The 23,176-nt window shown below is 40.5% G+C and overlaps 4 protein-coding genes across 4 annotated transcripts; 1 reads left to right on the top strand and 3 right to left on the bottom strand.

The window, feature by feature from the left end:
• Positions 1-4: 4 nt before the first annotated feature.
• LOC133475221 (intracellular hyaluronan-binding protein 4-like) lies at positions 5-5,695 on the bottom strand. The gene is made up of 9 exons (XM_061767759.1): positions 5,538-5,695; positions 5,141-5,415; positions 1,994-2,120; positions 1,571-1,708; positions 1,393-1,464; positions 1,241-1,318; positions 906-1,080; positions 309-497; positions 5-222 (listed from the first exon to the last, which is right to left on the bottom strand). Exons 2-9 carry the CDS (start codon positions 5,406-5,408, stop codon positions 160-162), a joined length of 1,110 nt encoding a protein of 369 aa, XP_061623743.1. The 5' UTR covers positions 5,409-5,415; positions 5,538-5,695; the 3' UTR covers positions 5-159.
• A 955-nt stretch (positions 5,696-6,650) lies between these two features.
• On the top strand, positions 6,651-13,224 carry znf367 (zinc finger protein 367). Its single transcript, XM_061767761.1, has 5 exons — positions 6,651-7,234; positions 9,059-9,209; positions 10,292-10,411; positions 11,032-11,170; positions 11,253-13,224. The coding sequence occupies exons 1-5, from the start codon at positions 6,956-6,958 to the stop codon at positions 11,512-11,514; spliced, it is 951 nt and encodes a 316-aa protein (XP_061623745.1). The 5' UTR covers positions 6,651-6,955; the 3' UTR covers positions 11,515-13,224.
• Positions 13,225-15,929: 2,705 nt separating this feature from the next.
• ccl27a (chemokine (C-C motif) ligand 27a) lies at positions 15,930-17,184 on the bottom strand. The gene is made up of 3 exons (XM_061767746.1): positions 17,027-17,184; positions 16,609-16,726; positions 15,930-16,295 (listed from the first exon to the last, which is right to left on the bottom strand). The coding sequence occupies exons 1-3, from the start codon at positions 17,142-17,144 to the stop codon at positions 16,187-16,189; spliced, it is 345 nt and encodes a 114-aa protein (XP_061623730.1). The 5' UTR covers positions 17,145-17,184; the 3' UTR covers positions 15,930-16,186.
• Positions 17,185-19,204: 2,020 nt separating this feature from the next.
• Positions 19,205-22,763, bottom strand: avp (arginine vasopressin). Its single transcript, XM_061769302.1, has 3 exons — positions 22,482-22,763; positions 20,113-20,317; positions 19,205-20,028 (listed from the first exon to the last, which is right to left on the bottom strand). The coding sequence occupies exons 1-3, from the start codon at positions 22,605-22,607 to the stop codon at positions 19,895-19,897; spliced, it is 465 nt and encodes a 154-aa protein (XP_061625286.1). The 5' UTR covers positions 22,608-22,763; the 3' UTR covers positions 19,205-19,894.
• Positions 22,764-23,176: the final 413 nt, after the last annotated feature.

Raw genomic sequence — 23,176 nt, 5'->3', positions numbered from 1 at the left:
GTAATATTTGCAAATGTCTTTATAAGCTTAGTGCCATTGGTGAATGGGAACAAAAACCCAGCAGAATAAAACACCAAACCTTGAACAGCAGAAACATGAAAACTGGTTTTCTAGCCAGTGTTTTAAAGTGCAAACCAGCTACATGAAGCGTGAACTCGGTTATCTGCCTCCTGACAGTGCTGGGAAGTCTTCTGGGTTGTCTGGGTCAGGAGCTTCACCCACCTGTGAGCAAGCAGTTGGGCTATTAGCCACCAGCTGACCGAGTTGTTTGTTTACAAAAAGCAAGGAAGCATGGCATTAAGGCCCACCTTCTCCGGTGTGTATCTGGCTCTGTCCGGCTGGCTTGGCAGACCACCGCGAGCCCCCCTGCCTCGACCCCCCCGAGACGGGCGTCCCAGACTACCAAAGTTGATGTCCAGAAGGGAGGTGATGTCATTCACAGACCGGCGGAGAAAATTACCGTCATCCTCCATTTCCTCCACACGCTCCTTGAGATGCTGAAGATCAGATTATAAACGACTAATTAAATGCCAGCCCACAAGGGTTTGACTCCTGGCTTTTTGCCTGCTGGGTATTGAAGTCAAGATAAATTGAGACTGGCTGTATTGAACAAAGGTTTTAGGCATCTTTTGAGCAGCAGATTAAAAGCATTTTTGTCACCCAGGTTCTGTGCCCATGCTTTTATCTAGACGTGATGTTTTATTGTAATTATAAAACCATTTATTTGATCTGACCTATCAAGTGTAGATGTGGTTGGTAAGGCTCCAGTAACTATTTGAGCATGAAGCGATTCAGTCTTTTGATACATTTTGCAGAGTGTATATACTGTACTGGTGGAGTTGCGGGCTGATGTAAACAAGGATTGTTTGGCCATGCAGTGGCTGTCGAAATATTTGCATATTCACCTCCAGAGGTTTAGACTTGTGGATGACTTTGGCCTTTGATGGAATTGCATTCTCTGCTTTGCGGATATTGAACTCCGCCTTCGGACGACTGACCTTCTGCAAGGCCTTCCATTCATCTAAAGTCATCTCCATGGCAACCTGGACCACCATTTCTCCATCCTCCTCTGCCAATGCACTAGCAAGAATAAGACTGTTTATAGCAATGTTCACACTGGTTGGGGGGGGGGGGGGGGTGGTGACCGTGATGAGAGGTTAAGAATAAAATGTGCTAAAACAAGTCCCAATTGTTACATCTTTGAGAGGTTGGGACCATGATAGCTGCGTGTTGTACTCACGTGCTCTGGTTCTCTTCAACTGGTGCTCGCGGCACTTCAGAATTCACCTGAGCATCAGGTGTCACCTCCATTAACTTGCTTCAAGAACAAAAACAACCCTCGGACTAACCAATTTGACAATCTGTCAGCGTTGTCGACGGAGACACACGCACCTTGCTGGTTCTTCCACACAGCCCCAGTTCCAGGGGCCTCTGCCACCCCTCTTCTCATCAAGTGAGTTACCGCTACAATGAGTGGCAACAACATAAGGTCAAAACACAATTAAGGACCTCCCAAACTGTAAATTTAAAAAAAAAAAAAAAAAAAAAAAAAAAAAAAAAAAGGACTTGCGTTCCATTGTGTCGGTCATATTCTCGTTTTCCCCTCAGGACAAAATTATCAGAGTTCCTTGTGTATCCACCTCTTCCTCCTCTCCTACCCCTGCCTCCCTCTCGGCTCCTGGGGTCAGCATCCTGATCGTTGAAAGGCCTTTGGAAAAAAATTTGGTCTTGTTACTTTACAATTGCTCAGCGATTTCCAGTGTGTGGTAATCACTGCCTGAGGACAGTTCAGTTGTATTTAACATTTTAATTCAAAACATTTGTATTACATTAAGAATTTTTAAACATTTAGGTACAAATAAAAAAATTTTTGCACCATACATTTAATTTTTTTTTTTATAGATTTTTATTTTTCCTATCTTTATTGTTCAAACTGCATAATGTTAACAGTATGTAATCCTTAACAAATATAACAAAATATTTTGAAACATACTTGGGGACAGAGAACTCCTGTGGGTAAACAGCTTGGTTGGCTCTGCGCTCCCCAAAGTCAGCAATCTTTGAGCCCCTCTTTGTCTCTGCTCTGTAATCTCCTCCGGCACGGGCTGGCTGCATGCGAACTGGGAAGAGAAAATGGTTCATTACTACATACTGTGACTGGCTTCCATTCAATGGTGGCTGGTCAAATAGACCTGCTGAGTCACCTAGAAAAGGACAAACGTGAACAAAAGAAAAACATATTGCACTATCTATTTTTAGATGAGTAGAATAAATGTGTACAGTTAATGAATAAAATGAATTTGTTTATATCTGGTTGTCATTCTGAAACGCAATTTATGGTTTAGGCCGCTTCGACGTTTTCCCATTGACTCGTTAAATGTGTGACATGCGCAGTGGGGTTGAAAAAGATATTGCCGAGGTACAGCGTTAAATTCCAGCCCCCGAACCAATTAACATTTCCGGGAAACCATCCCACGGCCATAAATGAAAGCAAAATGACCCCATGTTATTTCCGGTCCCGCTCTTGAGTGATCAGCCAGTCTGCGGCACTGCAGATGTTGAAAATGGCGGGATAAAGATTAAAAGGTGCCATATTTTGGCTATTTACACCTCCATAGAGAGACTCTCTAACACGGACTTAGTGTAAGTGTCAATTTCATTATTAAAAACACCTTGGCTTTGTCATACAAGTGTCCGGAAAGGGCCCCTCTGACAGCTACTTCTGTTTGACCCAGTTTTGTACCCACTTGATCCATATTTGGCTAAGACCGCCCCCTTTCATCTGATTGGTTGCCTCCGTGTAGAAGACCCACTTGTTACATCGACAGTGCTGGCTCGAGCAGAGGTAGGCGGAGATCTTCGCTAGTGAAGTAGATAAGCTCAAGACATTTGAATTACCCGATTTCAGGCCTCCGCAGAAAAACTTCTGAACTCAGGGATGCATGGAAGATAATTCATATTTCACTCTTTACTGAGGCACCACACAGCCAATATTACAACCCCAATTCCAATGAAGTTGGGACGTTGTGTTAAACAAAAACAGAATACAATGATTTGCAAATCATTTTCAACCAATATTTAATTGAATACACTACAAAGACAAGATATCTCATGATCAAACTGATAAACTAGCATTTTTAGCAAATCATCATTAACTTAGAATGTTATTGCTGCAACACGTTCCAAAAAAGCTGGGACAGGGTCATGTATACCACGGTGTTACATCACCTTTTCTTTTAACAACATTCAATAAACGTTTGGGAACTGAGGACACCAATTGTTGAAGCTTTGTAGGTGGAATTATTTCCCATTCTTGCTTTATGTACAGCTTCAGCTGTTCAACAGTCCGGGGTCTCCGTTGTCTTATTTTACGCTTCATAATGCGCCACACATTTACAATGGGAGACAGGTCTGGACTGCAGGCAGGCCAGTCTAGTACCCGCACTCTTTTACTATGAAGCCACGGTGTTGTAATACGTGCAGAATGTGGTTTGGCATTGTCTTGCTGAAATAAGCAGGGGTGTCCATGAAAAAGACGTTGCTTGGATGGCAGCATATGTTTCTCCAAAACCTTTATGTACCGTTCAGCATTAATGGTGCCTTCACAGATGTGTAAATTACCCATGCCATTGGCACTAACACAGCCCCATACCATCACAGATGCTGGCTTTTGAACTTTGCGTCCATAACAGTCCGGATGGTTCTTTTCTTCTTTGGCCCAGAGGACACGACATCCACAATTTCCAAAAACAATTTTAAATGTGCACTCGTCGGACCACAGAACACTTTTCCACTTTGCATGAGCTCGGGCCCAGAGAAGCCGGCGGCGTTTCTGGGTGTTGTTGATAAATGGCTTTTGCTTTGCATAGAAGAGTTTCAAGTTGCACTTGCGGATGTAGCGCCGAACTGAATGTTGTGATATCCTTTACACATCGATGTCAGTTTTTGATGCAGGGCCGCCTGAGGGATCGAAGGTCACGGGCATTCAATATTTGTTTTCGGCCTTGTCGCTTACATGCAGTGATTTCCTCAGATTCTCTGAACCTTTTGATGATATTATGGACCGTAGATGATGAAATCCCTAAATTCCTTGCAATTGCACATTGAGGAACAGTGTCATTAAACTGTTCCACTATTTTCTCACACACACTTTCTCACCCCATCTTTGCTTGTGAGTGACTGAGCAATTCAGGGAAGCTCCTTTTATACCCAATCATGGCACCCACCTGTTCCCAATTAGCCTGTTCACCTGTGGGATATTCCAAACAGGTGTTTGATGAGCATTCCTCAACTTTCTCAGTCTTTTTTGCCACCTATCCCAGCTTTTTTAGAACGTGTTGCAGCCATAAAATTTTAAGTTAATGATTATTTGCTAAAAACAAAGTTTATCAGTTTGAACATTAAATATCTTGTCTTTGTAGTGTATTAAATTAAATATAGGTTGAACATGATTTGCAAATCAAGTATTCTGTTTTTATTTATGTTTAACAACATCCCAATTTCATTGGAATTGGGGTTGTACATCCCAGATATTAGAAAAGGCTGGTATGGTAAAATATGGAACCTTTGTTATAAAGGTTTAAAACCAACTTAAAGGTCACACCTAAAATCTTGACCCCTACTGACTTAGTATTAGAAAGCTGCCCAGAAATTTCTGCATTTTCCCACCAGTTTTAAAGATTTACTTAATTTTTCATTACATGAAACAATAGTTATCACTGAAATGGCATTTAAAAGATCTGTTTGATAATGATAATCTTGTAAATCAATCAAGCTTTGTATTTTTTTCACACGACTATGCTAGAGAGATACACGTCCACATCCCCCAAATACTAAACATTTTAATTACTTGAACTGAAAGCAGCAATGGAGCGTTTTTCCCAAAAAACTAATGTATAAAAACAATACAGTTGTTTGATGAAATCCTAATTTTCGAAATGTGGCCCCTGGATGAAAACGTTTGGACATGTGATGTAGGCCTAAGCCTTGTTTGGACTATCAACACAAAAGAAAAACCTGACAGTATTCACCAGCAGCAGCTGACACAGCAAACTGACCACTCTTGGTCTGTCCAGTCTAGAAAAGAGTGTGTTCTGTTCTGGGTTGCAACAATATGGAAATTGCATTGTTTGTCACGCACCTGTATCAGGTTCTGGAAGCGCCATTTTCGTGAGTGGCAAACGCCTGTCCTGCTGGGATTCCTTCTGGCCAGGTTTCTTCTGCTTGGCCTTTTCGTCGTCGTCGTCCTCCTCCTCATTCTTCTTCTTCTCCTTCTTCTTCTTCTTTTTCTTCCTCATTTTCTCCTTCTCGTTCTCCACCTCGCTTATCAAGTCTAACGGGTCTCTGTCGTCGTCGGGAAGATTCCCGAAGCGGTTGGCCACGGCGCAGCCATAGGCGTCCTGTAGCATCTTGGATCTGGTGGGGAGTGAGAAAAAAAAAATAATATATATATATATGTATATTAAGCAGACGTAATTAACGTTGTCAAACTCTCAATGCCGCTGTTTTTTATTTTTTGAACAAACAATTTCACAAACCACCGTCGTCTTCCTTCTCCGGCGGTGGCAACAGAACACCAGCCGACATTCAAGTCTCCATTGAGCGTCGAACAAATCCGCGAGAAAGTTCCGTCCACTTTTTATAAATGTTTCACACGTGCGCCGGCAAGCGCGGCCACGCCCTCTCATGAATATTTATCAAGTTGGGTTGGATGACGCCATCACTTCGCTGCTGTTTTGAGTCAAAAAGATGTTTTATTATTGTTAAACGGAGACATTTAAAAATTAATACAGCCTTAGAAGTTAGTTAAAACTATTTACTATTTTCAAGGCACTCACGTGCCCTTTTACAATTATGTTATGCACGTGTGCAATTTTGTTATATGTATCCTGTGTGTGCCTCGTGTGTAATGTAACTACCATTAGAACACATGATAAAAAAATATTATTTTTCTTAGGAAAAAAATGAAAGAAAAGGCCTTTGTTGCATCAAAATTAAAACCATCAAAGAGAGATGAATGGACATGCAGGCAATTTCATTCCAGTTTCTTCCAGACTGTATTCTAGCAATTCATATTTTTAATATGATGTGTTTACATTTATTTCTAACTGAAAATTCAGCTCACACTCTGCTGTATTTGTGTTGCACAGCACACAGAGTACCAGATCACGCACATGCAGCCATGTGAAACATTATACCGGAATACACAAACAAATAAAAACTCAAAAGCATTGAAAACGTATTCACATTTCTCGTTGCCTGGTTTACAGTGCCTCCTTTGTTCTCGATGTTTCCGGTTTAAAATGATTACGCAACATCGGCGCCTCGGACCCAAGGGTTAGTGCGTATCCCTTTAAACATACCCCAACACGTCATAACGTCAAAAGGGCGCCATCTGCTCGCCGGCGCTGTAAAAATTAACCGCCTTTCACTCTCATTGGCTCCACCGAGGATGCGCGTGCGTCGGCTTCCGCTTCCTCAGCCAATCCGCGTGGCCGAGCGCGAGCGCGCGAGCCCAGTGTTCAAACCTGATTGGACGGAAAGTTTTCAACCAATCACAACCACGGAACGCCATGACTTCCTGGCGACTGGCCGAGCGATTCGCTCGGTGGGTGAGGCTGGCTCGCCCTATTGGCCGCTTTCGTCACATGGGTGGGATTCGCTGCATCTGATTGGTGCGTTTACTGCTCGAGCGCGATTTTGCAACACGGTACAATCACTTGTGTGGGCGCACGCTGCTCAGACTGGCCTCGCAGCACTAGGACCAATAGAAGTCATTTTTGTTTAACTTTTGCGGCTACTCGGTTATTATTCTTGCCTATTGGAAATGAAGGACGTATTTACCCCGGATTAACACGGCGCGCCATTTTCTTGTCGTTATTTAACTCGGGAGGGGAGGGAACGGGAAAGCCGTCTGTATTTTCATCCATTTCCCCGGAGTTTTGAGACGCAAACAATGACCGACAGCAAGCCCCCTCACGTTATCTTCTGCAACGACTCCCCCAAGAGAGTCCTGGTGTCAGTCATCAAGACCACCCCAATCAAGCCGCACAAGGCCGAGGCCATGACGCCCACCAGCCCGGGATTCAGCGACTTTATGGTGTACCCGTGGAAGTGGGGAGAGAACGCCCACAACGTGACACTGAGCCCGGGTTCGCTGAGCGGGGCGTCGTCTCCAGGTCCAGGCGGGACGGCCGGAGACGCCGACGCGGCTTCTTCACCCGACCACAACAAGGTACCACATTGAATATTTGATTATTATTATAATTTTTTAAAATTGTCGTTAATAAGACGTAAAGTAGTAACATATTGTAAGTCATAATATGATTTAATATAGCAGCTAATAAGTTCACTTCGAAAATGGAGAAAAAAAGAAACGCCCGCGCATTAGAGTGTGCCTTGGTGGATTTAAACCCCTTCCTGTTTTTTCCCCCCACAATCTTTATTTAACAAAATATCAAAAACAACAATATGATGTACCGTTAATGGATGGGTAAATATTGCATGAACAACAAATAAAAGTACAAATAAACAGAAACATGCTATAGAGGTAACGAGTAAAAATAAAATAAAACTTTAATAAAATAAACTCCTTCCTGGTTTGTAGAGCAGCTGCTCACATCCATGACGTCTCCTCTGGCGCCAAAAAAAATATTAAAAAAAAAAGTAACCGGAAGTGAGAGAATTTACGTTTTCTGCGTCGTTGCACGTCTCGCGAGATGTGCTAGCACGTGAGCTAAAAACAAAGACCCACTCCTATGCACTTGAAATTTAGAATCTTTATTGTCGTTGCTTCGGGGGTTCCTAACTAATTCGTACGCCATAGTACATAAGTATTCATGGGAGTTTATGCAAACATAACGTCCCTGTCAAAATATTGCACACTTCTTTATTTGTGGTATCGATGTAGCAATATATACCAGTCTCATGTTGCCATTTACAATAACCACATTAGTAGGAACAGCTATCGGTACAGAACGGCAGTGTTTGCTAGCCTTTATGGAGACAAGGCAAATATTTAACTTGAGAAAAATCTCATGACACACCACCAAACAAAAATGGAACCAAGTACGCAGTCGTGCATCGGACGGATAAGAGATCAATTTAAAACAGGGTAAACTTCATGGAAGTCTATTTATTTATTTACATTTTCAGTTGATTTTATAAGAGATGCTGCTGACCCTGGGAACTCCCTGCACTTTTTGTTTTTGTTTGATCTTAAAACAAAGTGAAAGACTAACATTTCTGTTATATTGAAATTTTGGGAGCTTCATTTACTTTAGAAAACTTTATGGTGCTATTTGTTTAAGTTTTCATGCTGCTGAGCCTGGGAGCTCCCTGCACTTTTTGTTATAATTTTTAAATACAAATGATGAGGATAAAGATAGTCTAAGATTAAAAACAAAAACATGTTCCAAATCTTTAAAAAAATAAAATAAATAAATAAATAAAAAAGTTTGAGTGTGCTTTAAGACATTTAAAGTATGTTAAGTTTTGGAGTTTGTATTAAAAATTATGACGGCAAAATTTTCACTGTACCGAAAATTCCAGTTCCAAATATCGGTTATCGGTCTCCAAGGCTGCTACCAATCGGCATCAGCCCTTAAAAAACATTGTCTATCTCTTGTATATAGCGTAATATCTGAACTTTTGAGTGCGAGTCATTAAGGGCTCGGCCTGTTGATTGGCAGGTCTGACATCAGTAAATATGAAAGAACAAAGGAACATTTCAGATGAAAGAACAAAGCGGCGTTTAAGCTTGTCTGTGAGTGGAGTGCCTGGCTGTTATTGTAGCCAATAGCAGCTCTTGTATGAATGTGCATTGTGTTACTGCTCGTGGGAATGAAGCGTTTAAAGTTCCTACTAGTGCTTGTCCCAGTCACCACCTTTAGTTCTCCGCCATTTACCTGAGCCGGAAGGAAGCGCATCGACCTGTTTTGCCGAATGCGGATGTTTGTTGCGTGTAACCGCTATAAATCTCTTCTATTGGATCTCCATTGGTTTATGTTTGTTGTCCCCTAAGCTTGTGATTTTGAGGTGTATTTGTTGTTGTGTTCAGGACGGCATCCGCAGAGGGCGTCCTCGAGCCGACACAGTCCGGGAGCTGATCAGCGAGGGGGAGACGTCCTCCAGCCGCATCCGCTGCAACATCTGCAACCGGGTGTTCCCCAGGGAAAAGTCTCTCCAGGCCCATAAGAGAACACACACGGGTGAGTTGTGACAGCGAAAATGCACGTGTGAATCGCATTTGTAAGGCTGAAGGTATTTGTTTATACCTGTGAGCGTATGTGAATATGTATGTCAGTATGTGACAACACGACGAATTGTTGACGTATTTCAATGGGTGCCTTTGACTTTTTTTTTGGACACTTTTATGAAAGCAACAACTCGATTAAAAACAAGTAGGGCTGTCACTATCGAATCTTTTTAGAATCGATTATCCTATAGATATTTAGTCAATTAATTGTTCCTGCGTCCCACAAAAATATTTACTTTTTTATTAATTTTTTTTTCTACTAACATGCATTTTGTTCTCATTTGAGGGCTGGGCCTTAACCTTAAACTGCATATGTTGGTAGTGAGTGCATGGTATAAACTGTACAGAATTTTAAGACAACATAGTCAGTCTTTGCGATTAGCATTTGCGTGCTAGCATTACCATTTTAAGTAAGAAAAAACGCTATCATTCAGCTCACTCACCCATCATGTGATATGTACGACACATCTAACAGTGTCTTAAAAATCACTTACGGCCGCCCCTGTCATTTTTGGCAAAGTTTATCAGTGGCACAACACTGCGCCCGTCTGCAACTGATGTCTGTGCGGTAAACCAGGTGGGGCAAATATGCTTTTATTCTTTTATTAATATTTTTTATCGCCTCAAGTCAGAAAATTTTGCCGACCAATTTTTATTGTTGAGTTAGCTGATTTCACCCCCCCCCCCCCCCACCCCAAAAAAAAACAGTTACACATAGTTAAAAACAAGCTCTCTGTCGCAGACCAGCCCTGGTTGGAAGTCGCCATATTTTCAAGTGCGGTAACAATGATGTCCCTGCTCATTATGTCAAGACAGAACGCGGGCTGACTATTTGGAATGAAACGTTCAGTTTCGTTCGATTTGGCTAAACGAATATTCCACCCCTGTGAAACTGGATGAAATTTCATTCGGATTAAGCCTGTGTATTCTGATTGAGGTGTTTGTATGGAGCACTTTTAGTCGGTTTGGGCTTCTAAACCGATTCTAAACGGAAAACGAGGCTCCATATAAACGTTCCTGTGCTTTCCCATCCAGGTGAGCGGCCGTATTTGTGCGACTACCCGAACTGCAGTAAGGCGTTTGTCCAGAGCGGTCAGCTGAAGACCCACCAGCGGCTCCACACCGGAGAAAAACCCTTCGTCTGCTCAGAGAAAGGTGCCATTCCTGTTAAAATTATTATTAATCCATCTGACTCTAGTAAGAATATAAAGGGTTAAACAAATGGCTCTCAAGTTTTTTACACCAAGTACTACCTTCAAAAAAATGTAACTCTCCAAGTACCACTATCATGACCGATATGAAAATACTGTAGTGTAATAGGCCTAAGTGATCATCAAAAACAAATCAGAGGCTTTATTCCTTAAACTTATTGTACAGATTGAACATTAACACTGGTTAAATATAGGAAAAATAAAACTGTGTTTCAATAATGATAAAGATGTGTTACACGTAAGTTAAATAAAAATTGTACCTAAATGTTTAAAACACAAACAGTTGGAAAATCTAAAATGCAACTGTATTGTGCTTTCAAGATGCAATAAGTAAAAGTGAATTGTACTTCACAAATGTACTGGATAAAAAAATTAACAGTTTAAGCCACTGTAACATTAAACGCAGTCTGACTATTTAATTCAGTGACTCTTTGCATACCACTAGAGGGAGTCCACAAACCACCCTGAGACTCACTGAGTTTAACAATCTCATTTAAATTGGACCATTGCCGCCTCACATGGGAAACTTGATCGGCCTGATGCATTTATTTAACGTGTCGTCAGGGTGTGGCAACCGATTCACGCATGCCAACCGTCACTGCCCCAAGCATCCATTCTCCCGCCTGAGGAGGGAGGAGCCGAAGGAGGGCACGGGCAAGGCGCAGTCTGTGGACAACAAGGCAGTGGCAGAGTGGCTGGCAAAGTAAGACAATGTCCGCTTGACAAGAGATGCGTTCCTCGCTCGGCATGTTCCAGGGGTTCAAATAGTCGGTGGTTCCCCGCAGGTACTGGCAGACCCGAGAGCAGCGCGCCCCCGCCACCGCCACCGCCAAGGCGCAGGGCAAAGTCACCAGAGCGCAGGACCAGGAGCAGCGGGACCCCATGGAGTTCCTTCAGTCCGGCGAGGAGAACGACGAAGACGAGGGGGTGGCGGAGGAGGAGAAGGGCAACCAGGGCGTAGCCGCCAAGCGCCGCCTCCAGGAGCAGCGCGAGCGTCTCCACGGTGCTCTGGCGCTCATCGAGCTGGCCAACAATCTGTCTGCCTGAGCAGCGACCCTGCCCTCCCCGGATCACTTCTGTCCAGCCCCAGTCCGCCTTCCTTCCTTTGTAGTGTGCTGTAGCTAGACCAAGTCCAGGTCCCCTCGTAGACCTGAGATTAGTGTTCGCAAGTTCACGCACAGCATCGGCCCCTCCCCACCATAGGAAGGCACAAGCTAAAGCACCTTATTCAGCTTCCATTTATCCTTTTAGGCTGCTATTGTAGATGTAACTATATGAAGAATGTCGCTCTTCTTTTCTGTCTTTTAAAGGCGAACAAAGAGTACTTGGTGTGTTTTTAAGTTGTTTTCTTTTGCACTTTGACGGTAACAAGTTATTAAAGGGTATGTTTTCAAGCGAGTGACTGTAAATATGATTGAAAGATTTGCTAACAGGGTGTACGCCTCACAAGTCCGACAGTCGACGCCTCTCAAGGTGTCAGTAAAGGATAGTTTTGTTTATTGTTATTTTTTTTTTCTTGTTTTTTTGTTTTTTTTTGATAGAGAGTTGGGAGGTGTTTCCTTGTGAGAACGACAGGCGGTCATTGCAAGCCTAATCCACTTTTGACAGCGTCGTCACCTCTCACCGCATCAGATCTGTGTCGCATCACCACGTGCATTTAAAACTTTTCTACCAAGCAGTTAAGTACTTAAAGCAAGTTTTCTTATTGGGTCTGTTTGGCAGGCTTAAGCCACCTTTCCACCAAAGAGGTTTAGTTCGGCTTGTCTTTCCACTGCGGGTTGTGAGATGGCATCACATCATAAGCATCCAACCCAGTTGTAATCCACAATGTTTTCTTTTCTTTTAATGGCACTTTTTTGTTTCCTTCACATTCAGTCGGCTCGTAACGTGGAAGAAGGTGGAGCTTGATCATGTCCGTACTCTCGTTGATCAGGGTCAATTGTTCCAAACTGTATTTTTTTCGTGGAAACCAAGATTGGGATTTTGTTTCACCTCTGTTGTCTTTTATATTAAAAGGTGGCAAATTAGTTCTAAAAGGCTCATTGAGTCTTCTATCCAAATGATTCAGATCTGAAATCCGCAGTAGACTTTTCTTGGATGTTTTTTCGGTCAGTGTTTATAAAATTGAAGCACTTGCATTTTAAAATAAATGTTGGATTATGCTTGCAATGCCTTGGCTAAACTTTGGGAAAATGGCTCCTGTTTGTCTCAAACTGATTGTTTTTGTGCTTGCTTGCTGAGTTTTATGTTTGTCGTTTAAGCTACACTACATAACACTGTATGAAGCGTAATAACCCGACTTGAGTTTTTTTTTTTTTTTTTGGGGGAAGGACTGTGCATCAAAACGTTTTTTTTTTTTTTTTTTTTTTTTTTATTGGATTTGAAAATGTCCTGCGAGGCGAAACTGGAAGTTGTTGATAAGTCACCAAATGACTTATTGTACCTGGTTATAGTCTATTTTGAAGCTTTTCTAACTCTTAGGCTTTTTTTGTGTGAGTGTTGTTTGACAAAATGATGGCATTTTAATATATACCGATCGTTAGAATAATAATGTTTGTGCACAATTTACCAACAGCTTCGAAGTGTAATTTTAGAATCAGTTGTCTCCCATGTTAACACTCCTGACACTTGTTGAGTGATTCTTGCTTGCTTGGTAGAGGTTTGTATGTTAACAATTACAAAAAGTTTGGGCTTCTCTTAACAAGCTGTACACTCTTATAACAGTGTTGGTTTTCAATAAACATTCACGGATCTGTACATCATCATTTTGTGTTTTTATTCTATCCTGTATATTTAAAATAAATAAACTGTCACCCCGGTGGACGAGAGGGTAGCCTTCCTCCGCCTTCGGGTGGGGGGACGGGTCCAGGCGGATCGGTGCAGCGTCTGCAGTGATGCGGACTTTGTATCGATCCGTTGTGGTAAAGAAGGAGCTCTCGATTTACCGGTCGATCTACGTTCCTAGCCTCACCTATGGTCACGAGCTGTGGGCCGTGACCGAAAGAACAAGATCCCGGATCCGAGCGGCCGATATGAGTTTCCTCTGCACCTCGGATAAGCGGTAGAAAATGGACGGATGGATAAACCATCAGTTTATCCAAGGGAACAGGTAGTCTCCACCCACATAGATGCCAATAAAAGCAATTGCCACATTCTGTCGGAAATGAAGAGGAATTATTTTTAGGAGCGGTAAGGTTGAACATGTGGCTAGTCATAATATTTTAAAAAAGTGAAGCATTGTTCACCTGCTCGGTATCAGACAACAGATGCATGATAAGTTTATACTGTGCTCATTAGGCTGACTAAATATTAACATCATTGTGCTCTTGCCTCTGTTGTTCCCACGACTGTGGAGGAGAGTGCAGAATTATCATGGCTGCACGGTATGATGAAATACATCAGCAAAAAAACATGAAAAAGCAGACACAAGGCTTAGGAATTTCACTCACTGGTGCAGCAGCACTGTTATGCACGACTGTATATATTCTCATTATTTGATACTCGGTTGTATTTTGGGTATCATTTGATTCCTTTGACCACGTCAATTAATAATGATGATGTGTATAACTCTTATGTATCATGTTGTTTTTCATTTTAAAATATTTTTTAGAAGCACTGGTAGATTATCAATGGAACAGAACCTGGATGGTTCTAACAAAATGACCAGCAAACATTACACACTGTTAATAACAGTTCTATAACAGTGTTATAGGTGCGGTTAATCAATAATTAATGGATTTTTACCTCTGCCAACTTTCTGCTTAATGTAAACCCAGCTGGCGGCGGTGAAGAAGTTATTGAGCAAGATGAATATGTAACGTTCCACAATGAAGAAGTGTCCGAACTGTCCGAAGACATTCCTGCCCCGCGCTTTGATTTCAAATTGCCATTTCAGACTCAGTTTACCTTGTGGCATTCACAGCACCAAGGACGATGATGGCAACAGGATACAACAGTCTTCTGGGAAACGTTTTTCTAAGAAATAATATGGATAAATCATGTGATAGAGGAAGAACAAGGGAAAACGAGGTCGTGTTTCCTTGCAGTTTAAGGATTTGGTCCATATGTCTATTACAAAACCTTAAGTGCATAGCTCGGGGTTCCACTGTATTCACTCAAAAACGCGCTTTCTGTAAGACTTTGAGAAGTCACCAAAATGGCGTGCTCCTTTCTAAAGCTTCACATTGGCGGAAAAGTAGCTAGCTTTGTCCGACAGCTGAACGCCGGCTTGCTTTACAGTGAACGGCACCTTGACGACAGATTCCAGAAGAGACAAGGATTGTTGTCGGCTTGAGGCCAGAGAAAGCAGGGTGGTGAGCTTCTCAAGATGATGCACGGAAAAGTCTGGATTGCTATTGACAGTAGTCGTTTTTGTGCTCAGGCCAAAGCCATGTCTCATATAAAAATATAGCTTTTAAGCACCAATGTTGAGGTAGGGGGGGGGGGGGGGTACATTTAGTCAGGACACACAGTCGCTTTGTGTCGTAGAAAAAGGTGCTTTGCCGCAATGTAAGATGTCTTCGAAATGATATTACAGTCTTTTGGGTATGTGCAACAATGACTATTACATGCTCCGTGCTTCATTAGATTTGGTGCCACGCTTCTTGTCACTATTAGCAACCGATCTTTCAGCGATTATCAGTGGTGTCCAAACTACGGCCCGGGGGCCATATTCCCCCCGCCGCCCATTTTTTTTTTTTTTGTGAGCCGCGGCATCCACAAAAGATAACTTTTGACATGGCCCGCAACGCTATTGGGTGTTGAAAAAGGGTGCATGTGTGTGTTTCAGTCAATAAAATGGATTTTATTTAGCGCTTTTCCAGATATGTAACGTAATGATTTACAACTCAAATAGTAACTTTTTTTTTAATATAATGCCTTGTGAATAAAGAAAAAAACACTTTACATATCATAAAACTGACTACATTAATGGCTAATTATGATAGTCAAGAGAACACTGCTTTAAAGATTGTCAACTTATGACAAATTGCTTTTGTTTTGGTTTTGAATATGACAAATATGGATATGCCTGCTCCGGGCAGGGGCAGATCTATTCCAGTGGGTTACAGGGCTGCAGGACACCCTAAAATGATGAAAGTTCCAAAACTGTTTATCTTATCCCCTTTAACAGAGAGCTGCGACATAGCAGTTTCTCAAAATCATTTTGTATATAAAATAAGATAAGCTATGCCTTTATTTATTCCACAATGGGGACACAGTTATGTGGACTTGACTGGATTAATCCTGTCTTGAAGCAATTGAGTCCAAATGCAGTGCACTATTTGGCTTGCAACTAGCAGAAACGCTACTGATTCACTCTCAACTCAAAACGACATTGGCGTGAAAACAGGAAGTTCAGAACAGTGAGAGGGAGATTCTCACATGCTGTTAAAAATATATTCAATTGACCATCAAATTGTTCCCCCCCTAGTTGATCCAAAAAATGAATTCAAATACACGTCTAATATTCAACACAGTGTGTTTTTTTTTTTATTTGCAAATAAAATGATTCCAGCAGAAACAATAAAGGAGATCGTTTGGCATCACCAAAACTAAAATAAGCCAAGTAAGTGCTGCAAGCCCCAGGCTATATCAACAGGAGCAGTCATGAATAGGAATGTACCAAAACCAAAATTTGATCCATTGTCGATCAGAAGTCATGATGAATGGAAGTAAAATATGTGTAACTCAAGCCACATTGAGACATTTACTCCACTTGTCAGTGTGCTTTTCCCAGCCTCATCTGCTTTATCTTCTGAACCCTGTTCAGATCTTTCTCCACGTTGGGATGAGCACAAATGGGCTTCTTCCAGGCCCCCGCATACATGCTGTGGAGCCACGAGGAAAGAAAGAGATTTCAATTCGTATACAGCATCAACACACTTGCAGTCAAACACAAAGGACAGGGAGAGGATTATCCACGTTATGCTGTGTTATGAATATTGGCCCACTTTCCCACGGGAACGGGGAAAAGGAAAAAAAACAAATTTCCGCCAGTCATTGGTATCTTTTTGCTGCGAGGTGGAATTCGTGGGGCACATTCAGTTTTTTAGTTTTCAAAACTACTTTCGACTTGATTCGTCTCAACTACGAGTATATTTGAATAAGCGTTCGAGTCGTTGAGCATATGGTGGAGCTTACACGAGAGCGTCGATGTCACAGGGGCCTCTGCTGTCCTGCATGTACCATGTTCGGACCTTCATGAGTACTGGTTTGGGGACATTCTTTCTGGTTTTAATGCAGCATTTACTGATGCCACCTTAAAAATGGAGAACAAGTGGAGAGTATTCATTTCAATGACTCAATAAATAAGCAACGGCTAGATTTGTGTTGAAAATGTACATTACATTTAGGAATAAAAATCAGAACAAAGTCGACATTTTCATAGCTCTTAACCTTGCAAATGTTCGGTTGTTGTACGATGACTAAAACCACACTAAATATGTTTAGCTCATGGAAAAAAAGGCACTTCCTTCATATGATCCATTTTAAAGTTCACTTTCCAAATCAGTCGTGCACTCTACTTTTTAAAGAGTTCTCATAGAAGTGCGGCGTTTACCTTCAGTAGAGTCGATGGCCAAAGCCACGAGGCACAAGGTCACCACGACCACTTTCAGGCCCATGATGGCAGAGAACGTGAGGTGCAGAAAATGTGTTCTTCCACTCTTTATATACATACAATACTACTCGAGTACCAGCCCATGTAGAGAGGCGGGCGAACAACACAGCGCTCAAACAAGCTCTGACAGGTTACAGCTTAATTGATGAACAGCATTCACAGATGTTGGGAAGTAGATCACAGGTTCGACTAATAAAAATACAAGAGCTGTGTCTAAAATCCTGCCGGAGATAATGCTAACGTTGTCAAGGAGTGTTAATTGACATCGTTTATATGATATTATTATCGAGGGTCAGGTTCCGGACCACCCCCCGCAATAGGTGTAATCCACGACGCAGTAACCACATAATTATCGGATTATCTATGCATATTTTAAAGATGTATGAACCTCTCCAGACACTCCGATTAACCTCTCTTATAAACACTTTCTATACTCTTAAGTACCTTTTAAACTTGTAAACATACAGTAATGTACAGTAGTATTGTACATTTTTGACATTTCATTTCTTGTAATGTGCGTTGCAATGAATTTTGTCTCGCTCTCGTTTTTCTTTCTTTCAGTTTGGATGTTTTAGGCTCGGAAATGTTGACTTTACCGCAAAAAAAATTACAGCGTACACTCAAAGTCCCCAAAGCGTTGCTAACATTGTGAACAAAGTAACAACAACTACAACAAAAAGCTAAAAGCTAAAGCAACACATTGTGCGGAGATGGGTACAAAACGCACTCACTGTTGGCAATAAAGGCTTTTGGAAAATTTGTCAGTTGCATAAAAGCCAGCTATGTGAATCAGTATCCTCCGAATGGCCTTGATTCAACAATTTAACTGACAAAAAACAAAAAAAATCTAACAGGAGCGGCATTGTGATCAAGCTGGAACTGATACAAAACACACACACACACTTTCATCTGTGGACATGCTGAAACAAATCTGCTCCGAAACTTTGGCGGGTGACTCATTCAACTTGTTTACAGGAACCAGAATTGTCATAACATCTATTTCCTTCCATCTGTCCCTTTTTCTATTGCGCTTTTCCTCATTTGGGTCTTCGCAGGTGCGCTGGAGCCTATTCCAGCTGACATTGATGCGGTCCACCCTGAACTGGCCAACAGTCAATCACAGGGCACAGGGCAACCACTTTGATACACGCTACGGAAACAAAAGCTTTGTTCAAATTTTTATGAATAATGAATGATATTCATCTATTTGAAGACACTGATCATTTTAAAGTTTTCTCACTATAATCGTGAACATTGATGATTTAACCAGTTCGGGAATAGATAAATATCAATATCATTAGCCTACTAGTGTAATTGCCTTAGTCACTTTAAAGTTACTGTCACAAGATCAATAAAAACTCAAATCTGCTTGCTAAAAGTTGTTTTTTCTTTATGTCTGTACAGATTCACAGTCATCCAAGTTCATGGTAATCTGTAAAATTTGAATCGCAGCTATTGTACTCTTCTTGTTTGCTGAATTTGATGGGTTTTTTTTCTTTGTTCAACAAAAATGTGCAAAATTGACTCACCAAAAAATGATGCTAATAGGCTAACGATATGCAACACTTTATTTCTATAAGCCTCTACAAGTGTTTACGTTTTCAAATGATCACTTCTACAACATTCCTAGCCAATAATAACGTCCCGTCACTGCTGAGCTATTTTTAGAACAAGCCCATGGGATACTCATGTGGCCCTTCGGGACTACATGGTGCCAAACCAACAACTTCAGAACTGGCAGATGTGCTACTGACGCTGATTAACAATTAATTGATCTGAAAATGATTTTTTATGAACTACAAATAATGTATGAAGAATGTTCATCTATCTATGCCGCCAACCATTCCACTCAATGGCAGAAAGGTACATTTAATCACCTGTTGTCATTCATTTCACGATGAAGTCAATTTGTGAGTACATTTAGACGGGATCATTTCATTTAATTATACTTTTGTGATATTTTTGTTTAGTGGTGTGCCGTGAGATTTGTGTAAAATGGGTTCCTTGGCTCAATAAAGGTTGGGAAACACTGCGGTAGGCTACCACGCCTTTCCATTTATATCAAAATATCATCATTTTAAGCCTAGTAGGACAAATACAACACACACATTTTTTTTAATATACTCTGTATTGTTTTATTCCATTTTTATTCAACGGTCACACGTCTACTACACAAACTGCTCAAACATTGTACTCAAACTCATTTTTAGAAGCGGAGTAAAGTTAGTTTACAATAAGTGCATCGGTATCTACTGTACATTAATGAACACGGTGGCACATTTTCAATGGGCATCGTTCATTTCAGAGTGGGTGAGAAAGTGCCCGGCGTTTATTTGACATTAGAACACAATATTTGAGTTACAGTACATATAAGTGGATGTGACTTAAGTCGCTGATTCCCAAACAAACCTTTTCCAGTTTCACTTATTTGGTCTCAAAAGTATTTATTTACTACAAATAATTGATCTTTGTTCATCTAGCTATGCCAGCAGCATATAGTGACAGGCAGAACAATTCAATGGTCTTCCACTAGATGGCAGAAGGTACAACTCACCTGTTGCCAAACTCATAAGGGCCAGATTTCGCAATGAGTTGCGAAATCTGTGAGTAAATTGAGACAAGATCATCATTATTTCAGTTCTTTTTGTGACTCTTGTTTGTTTGGCAGTGTGCCGTGAGAGTTTTCGAATTAAAACGATGCGCCGGGACTCAATAAAGGTTGGGGAAACACTGATTTAAGTGCGTGTTGGTTTCAGGTTTTCAGTCTCAAAGGCATTTAAGTAATTTGCAGGGGCACACAGTGTTTTATTACTCAGTCTGTCTCCTGGTGGCAACGTGGAGAAGGCGCAGAAGGAGCTCTGCAGGTGAGCTCCCTGCAGAGGTTTGGGCCGGATCCTCCGCCTCAAACTCCCCCAGGCATGAGGAGTCCACTGCACAGCTCTCTGCCCCCCCCCCCCCCCAAAAAAAAAAATGGCAGTTAGTCTAACCACTGAACACAAACATTCATTAACACTTTTTATGTTTACCGGAGTTACAGCAGAGTCCCGACGCGGCGCAGCGGCCCCCCTCAGATCCGCAGGGTCGCCCCCCGGTCTGGCAGGGAGTGAGCAGGTAGTTCTCCTCCACGCAGTGTGTTGTTTCCGGGGAGCCCAGAAGGCAGCCGAAGCCCTCCACGCAGCAGATGTTGGGGCCGAAACAGCGGCCTCTTTCCCCGGGCCCGCATGACATGCACTGCGAGGTATGTACGGGGCACACTGAGTGTTTATGTCATTCTTTGAAAAAAACACTGACTTAATTGAGCCATTGAGAACTAGAGTGGGCTAACTCCATGGATGTCAGTGCAGAAACGAATAGAGAAAAGGCATATCTTTCAGATTAATAATGGTCGAAATCAACGTTTAGTTCCAATTGTGACATAATAGGGGCAGTCCATTATTGCACTGAGTACTTTTTTTTTTTTTTTTTAACTTGGGTGCCAGCGCAGTTGCATGTTTGTATGAGTGTATGTTATATGTAATCGTTCATGAAATATTGAGAGATTTGATATGTGGACCTAGACCACTATTGCACTAAATCTTTGGCGGCAGCCATAACACTTGAAATCACTCCTCTGCAAATTGATGTCAAAGCATATAATTTTACAGTATTGGTCACAGATTAGTCCTCCAAGTAATGTGTAATTTGATGTATTGGCGTATGAACTCAACTTTGCTAAACCTATAATACCGCTATTGTTTTTTTCTTAAATCATGTACATGAATGATTTTACCCCCCAAAATCACACCAATTTGAGAGCAGAACGTTTCTTGCTACTTTTCAATGTTACCCCCCCTTGTTTAATATAAACAGTGAAAGGACAGAGCTATTTTTTCTTTAATGGAGTGACGAATCGAAGAATTATCATGTCACATTATTTTATTTTCAATGAGTGCTCATAACTCAGCCAATAAATGGAAAAAAAAAGTTTAAAAATGTATGACCAAACATTTATAATGGAAACTGATAACTATGAAACAATACTGCTTTGATTCTAAAGTACATTTGCACTGTATTACTATGCAGTATATAATAATGTTAAAAATACACAAAATACAAATATTTTCCAAAATAAAAACAACTCCAATACTGTATTGCAAATTGAATTTCATTATAAAAAGATGTTGTTTTTAAAATTGTTTTTTGTAAATACATATAAATTGCAGCATTTTGTTTTTCAAGTTAGCTATTTACTCCAATAAGTTATACAGGATTATATTTGAAAATTTTAGATAGTTCAAATAGTTTATTATTAACAACTTTCTTTTTGATTTTTTTTTTATGATTGAAATAGATATTTCAGGAAACCGAACAAAATAAAAACATTTCTTTGAATTTATAATGAAACTTCATTATAATGGAACATTTGGATAGTCACAATAAATTGTACTACTATTGCTACTACTATTATTACTTTTATTATTTCTACTATTACTACTATTTATTTTACTACTACTCCAATAAATGTCTTTTTGTATTTTTGTAATATTTTATTTCATCATCTATAAGACCTTCGGTCCCCCCCCCCCCCCCCCCATTTTTTTTGTAATGGTTAAATACTGCTCACATATTTCAGGAAATGTAACAAAATGTATATTATTTTTGGAGATGTTAGATATTTTAATTAGTTATTCATTGCCACTTTCCAACCTTTCACTTTTTTGTTATTATTAAACAATAATTAGATTTTAGGAAATATAACAAAATAGGAGGACTTTTAGAATCTGTAATTACATAAAGGCATAATGGTAATAATGAGCCTTTGGGAAAAAGTCACAAATAATTTTTGTGTACTCCCAAAAAATATATATTTTTAAATTATTTAATTATCTCCAAGAACAATTTAATTTCTTGTAAAGATTAAATTCTACTTAAATATTCAATGAAGTGTAATATAGGAGTGAAAAATAATTTTGCTATGCACACCAATTAATAAATGGCTTTTTGGATTCATTTATACATTTTTTAAATATTTTGATTATTTCTCAGTGAGAGACTTTTATTCAATTATTTTTAAGTGATTAAATGATACCTAAATATTTCAGGAAACAACAAAATAGGATGATTTTTAAATAATGAAATAAATTCATAACAATGCACCAAAAGTCACATGTGAGAAAAATGTTATGTACTCTAATACATTTTTAAATCATTTTAAAATATTTTAACTAGTTATCAACAACTCTTTTTTTTGTCCAATAGCTTTTTTATTTTAAATATAAATGATTAAATTCTACTTAAATATTTAAGAAAATATAATGAACTAGGAAAAAAATAAATAATAATAGGATTTATTTTTTTTCTTAAGGTTTAAAAAAAAAAAAAAAAAAAAAAAAAAAAAAAAAAAAAGAAGACCCACCTGTCTGAGTCCTGCAGTCTCGGCCAGGGCTCGCTTGCCTCCCCGGGGGCAGTTCTGGATGTAGCAGGCGGAGGAGAGGGCGAGGAGTCCCAGGACGCTCAGGGGGAGCACGGAGGAGCGAGACATCGCTGCTGGTCTGGATGCTGCTGAGCTTTTGCTTGCTTCAGGTGCTTCAGCGCTCGCCGCCTCTTTTATAAGGGCTTGATTAACACAGTGACGTCACACACGCTCCCGCAGAGAGGTCGAGGCGGATGTGTTTGCGCATCACTTACCCGCACCAACGACAACAAATGTTTTCGTCTGTATTCAACATGCGACAATAATCAGGTTGCTGGCAAAAGGACAAACTGTTTAAAAAAAAAAAAAAAAAAAAAAAAAAAAAAGGGCAAACCTCTTAATACGACTAATCAAAGTTGGTAAGTCATTATTAAGCACTTCGTGATCATGCAGCCCAATTGACAACTTAAAAAAAAAAGTTAAGACACAACCTCGAGGTCAGGTTGATTACTTCCTTATGTTTTGTTTTTATGACATTAGCATTTTAAATGCATTTGTGTTGCATGTGCTGCGTTATAGCTCACTGATTAGATGTCGTCTTGCTTATTAGCAGTTAAGGACATTTCATTACTTTAAGCCAAAGTGCAGATATTTAAAAAGAAGTCTTTGGTAAAAGCAGAAGTTCTGATTCAACTATC

Source organism: Phyllopteryx taeniolatus, chromosome 3 (assembly GCF_024500385.1).
Source record: "Phyllopteryx taeniolatus isolate TA_2022b chromosome 3, UOR_Ptae_1.2, whole genome shotgun sequence".
Lineage (NCBI taxonomy): Eukaryota > Metazoa > Chordata > Actinopteri > Syngnathiformes > Syngnathidae > Phyllopteryx > Phyllopteryx taeniolatus.
This window is presented reverse-complemented; position numbering and strand designations above follow the sequence as displayed.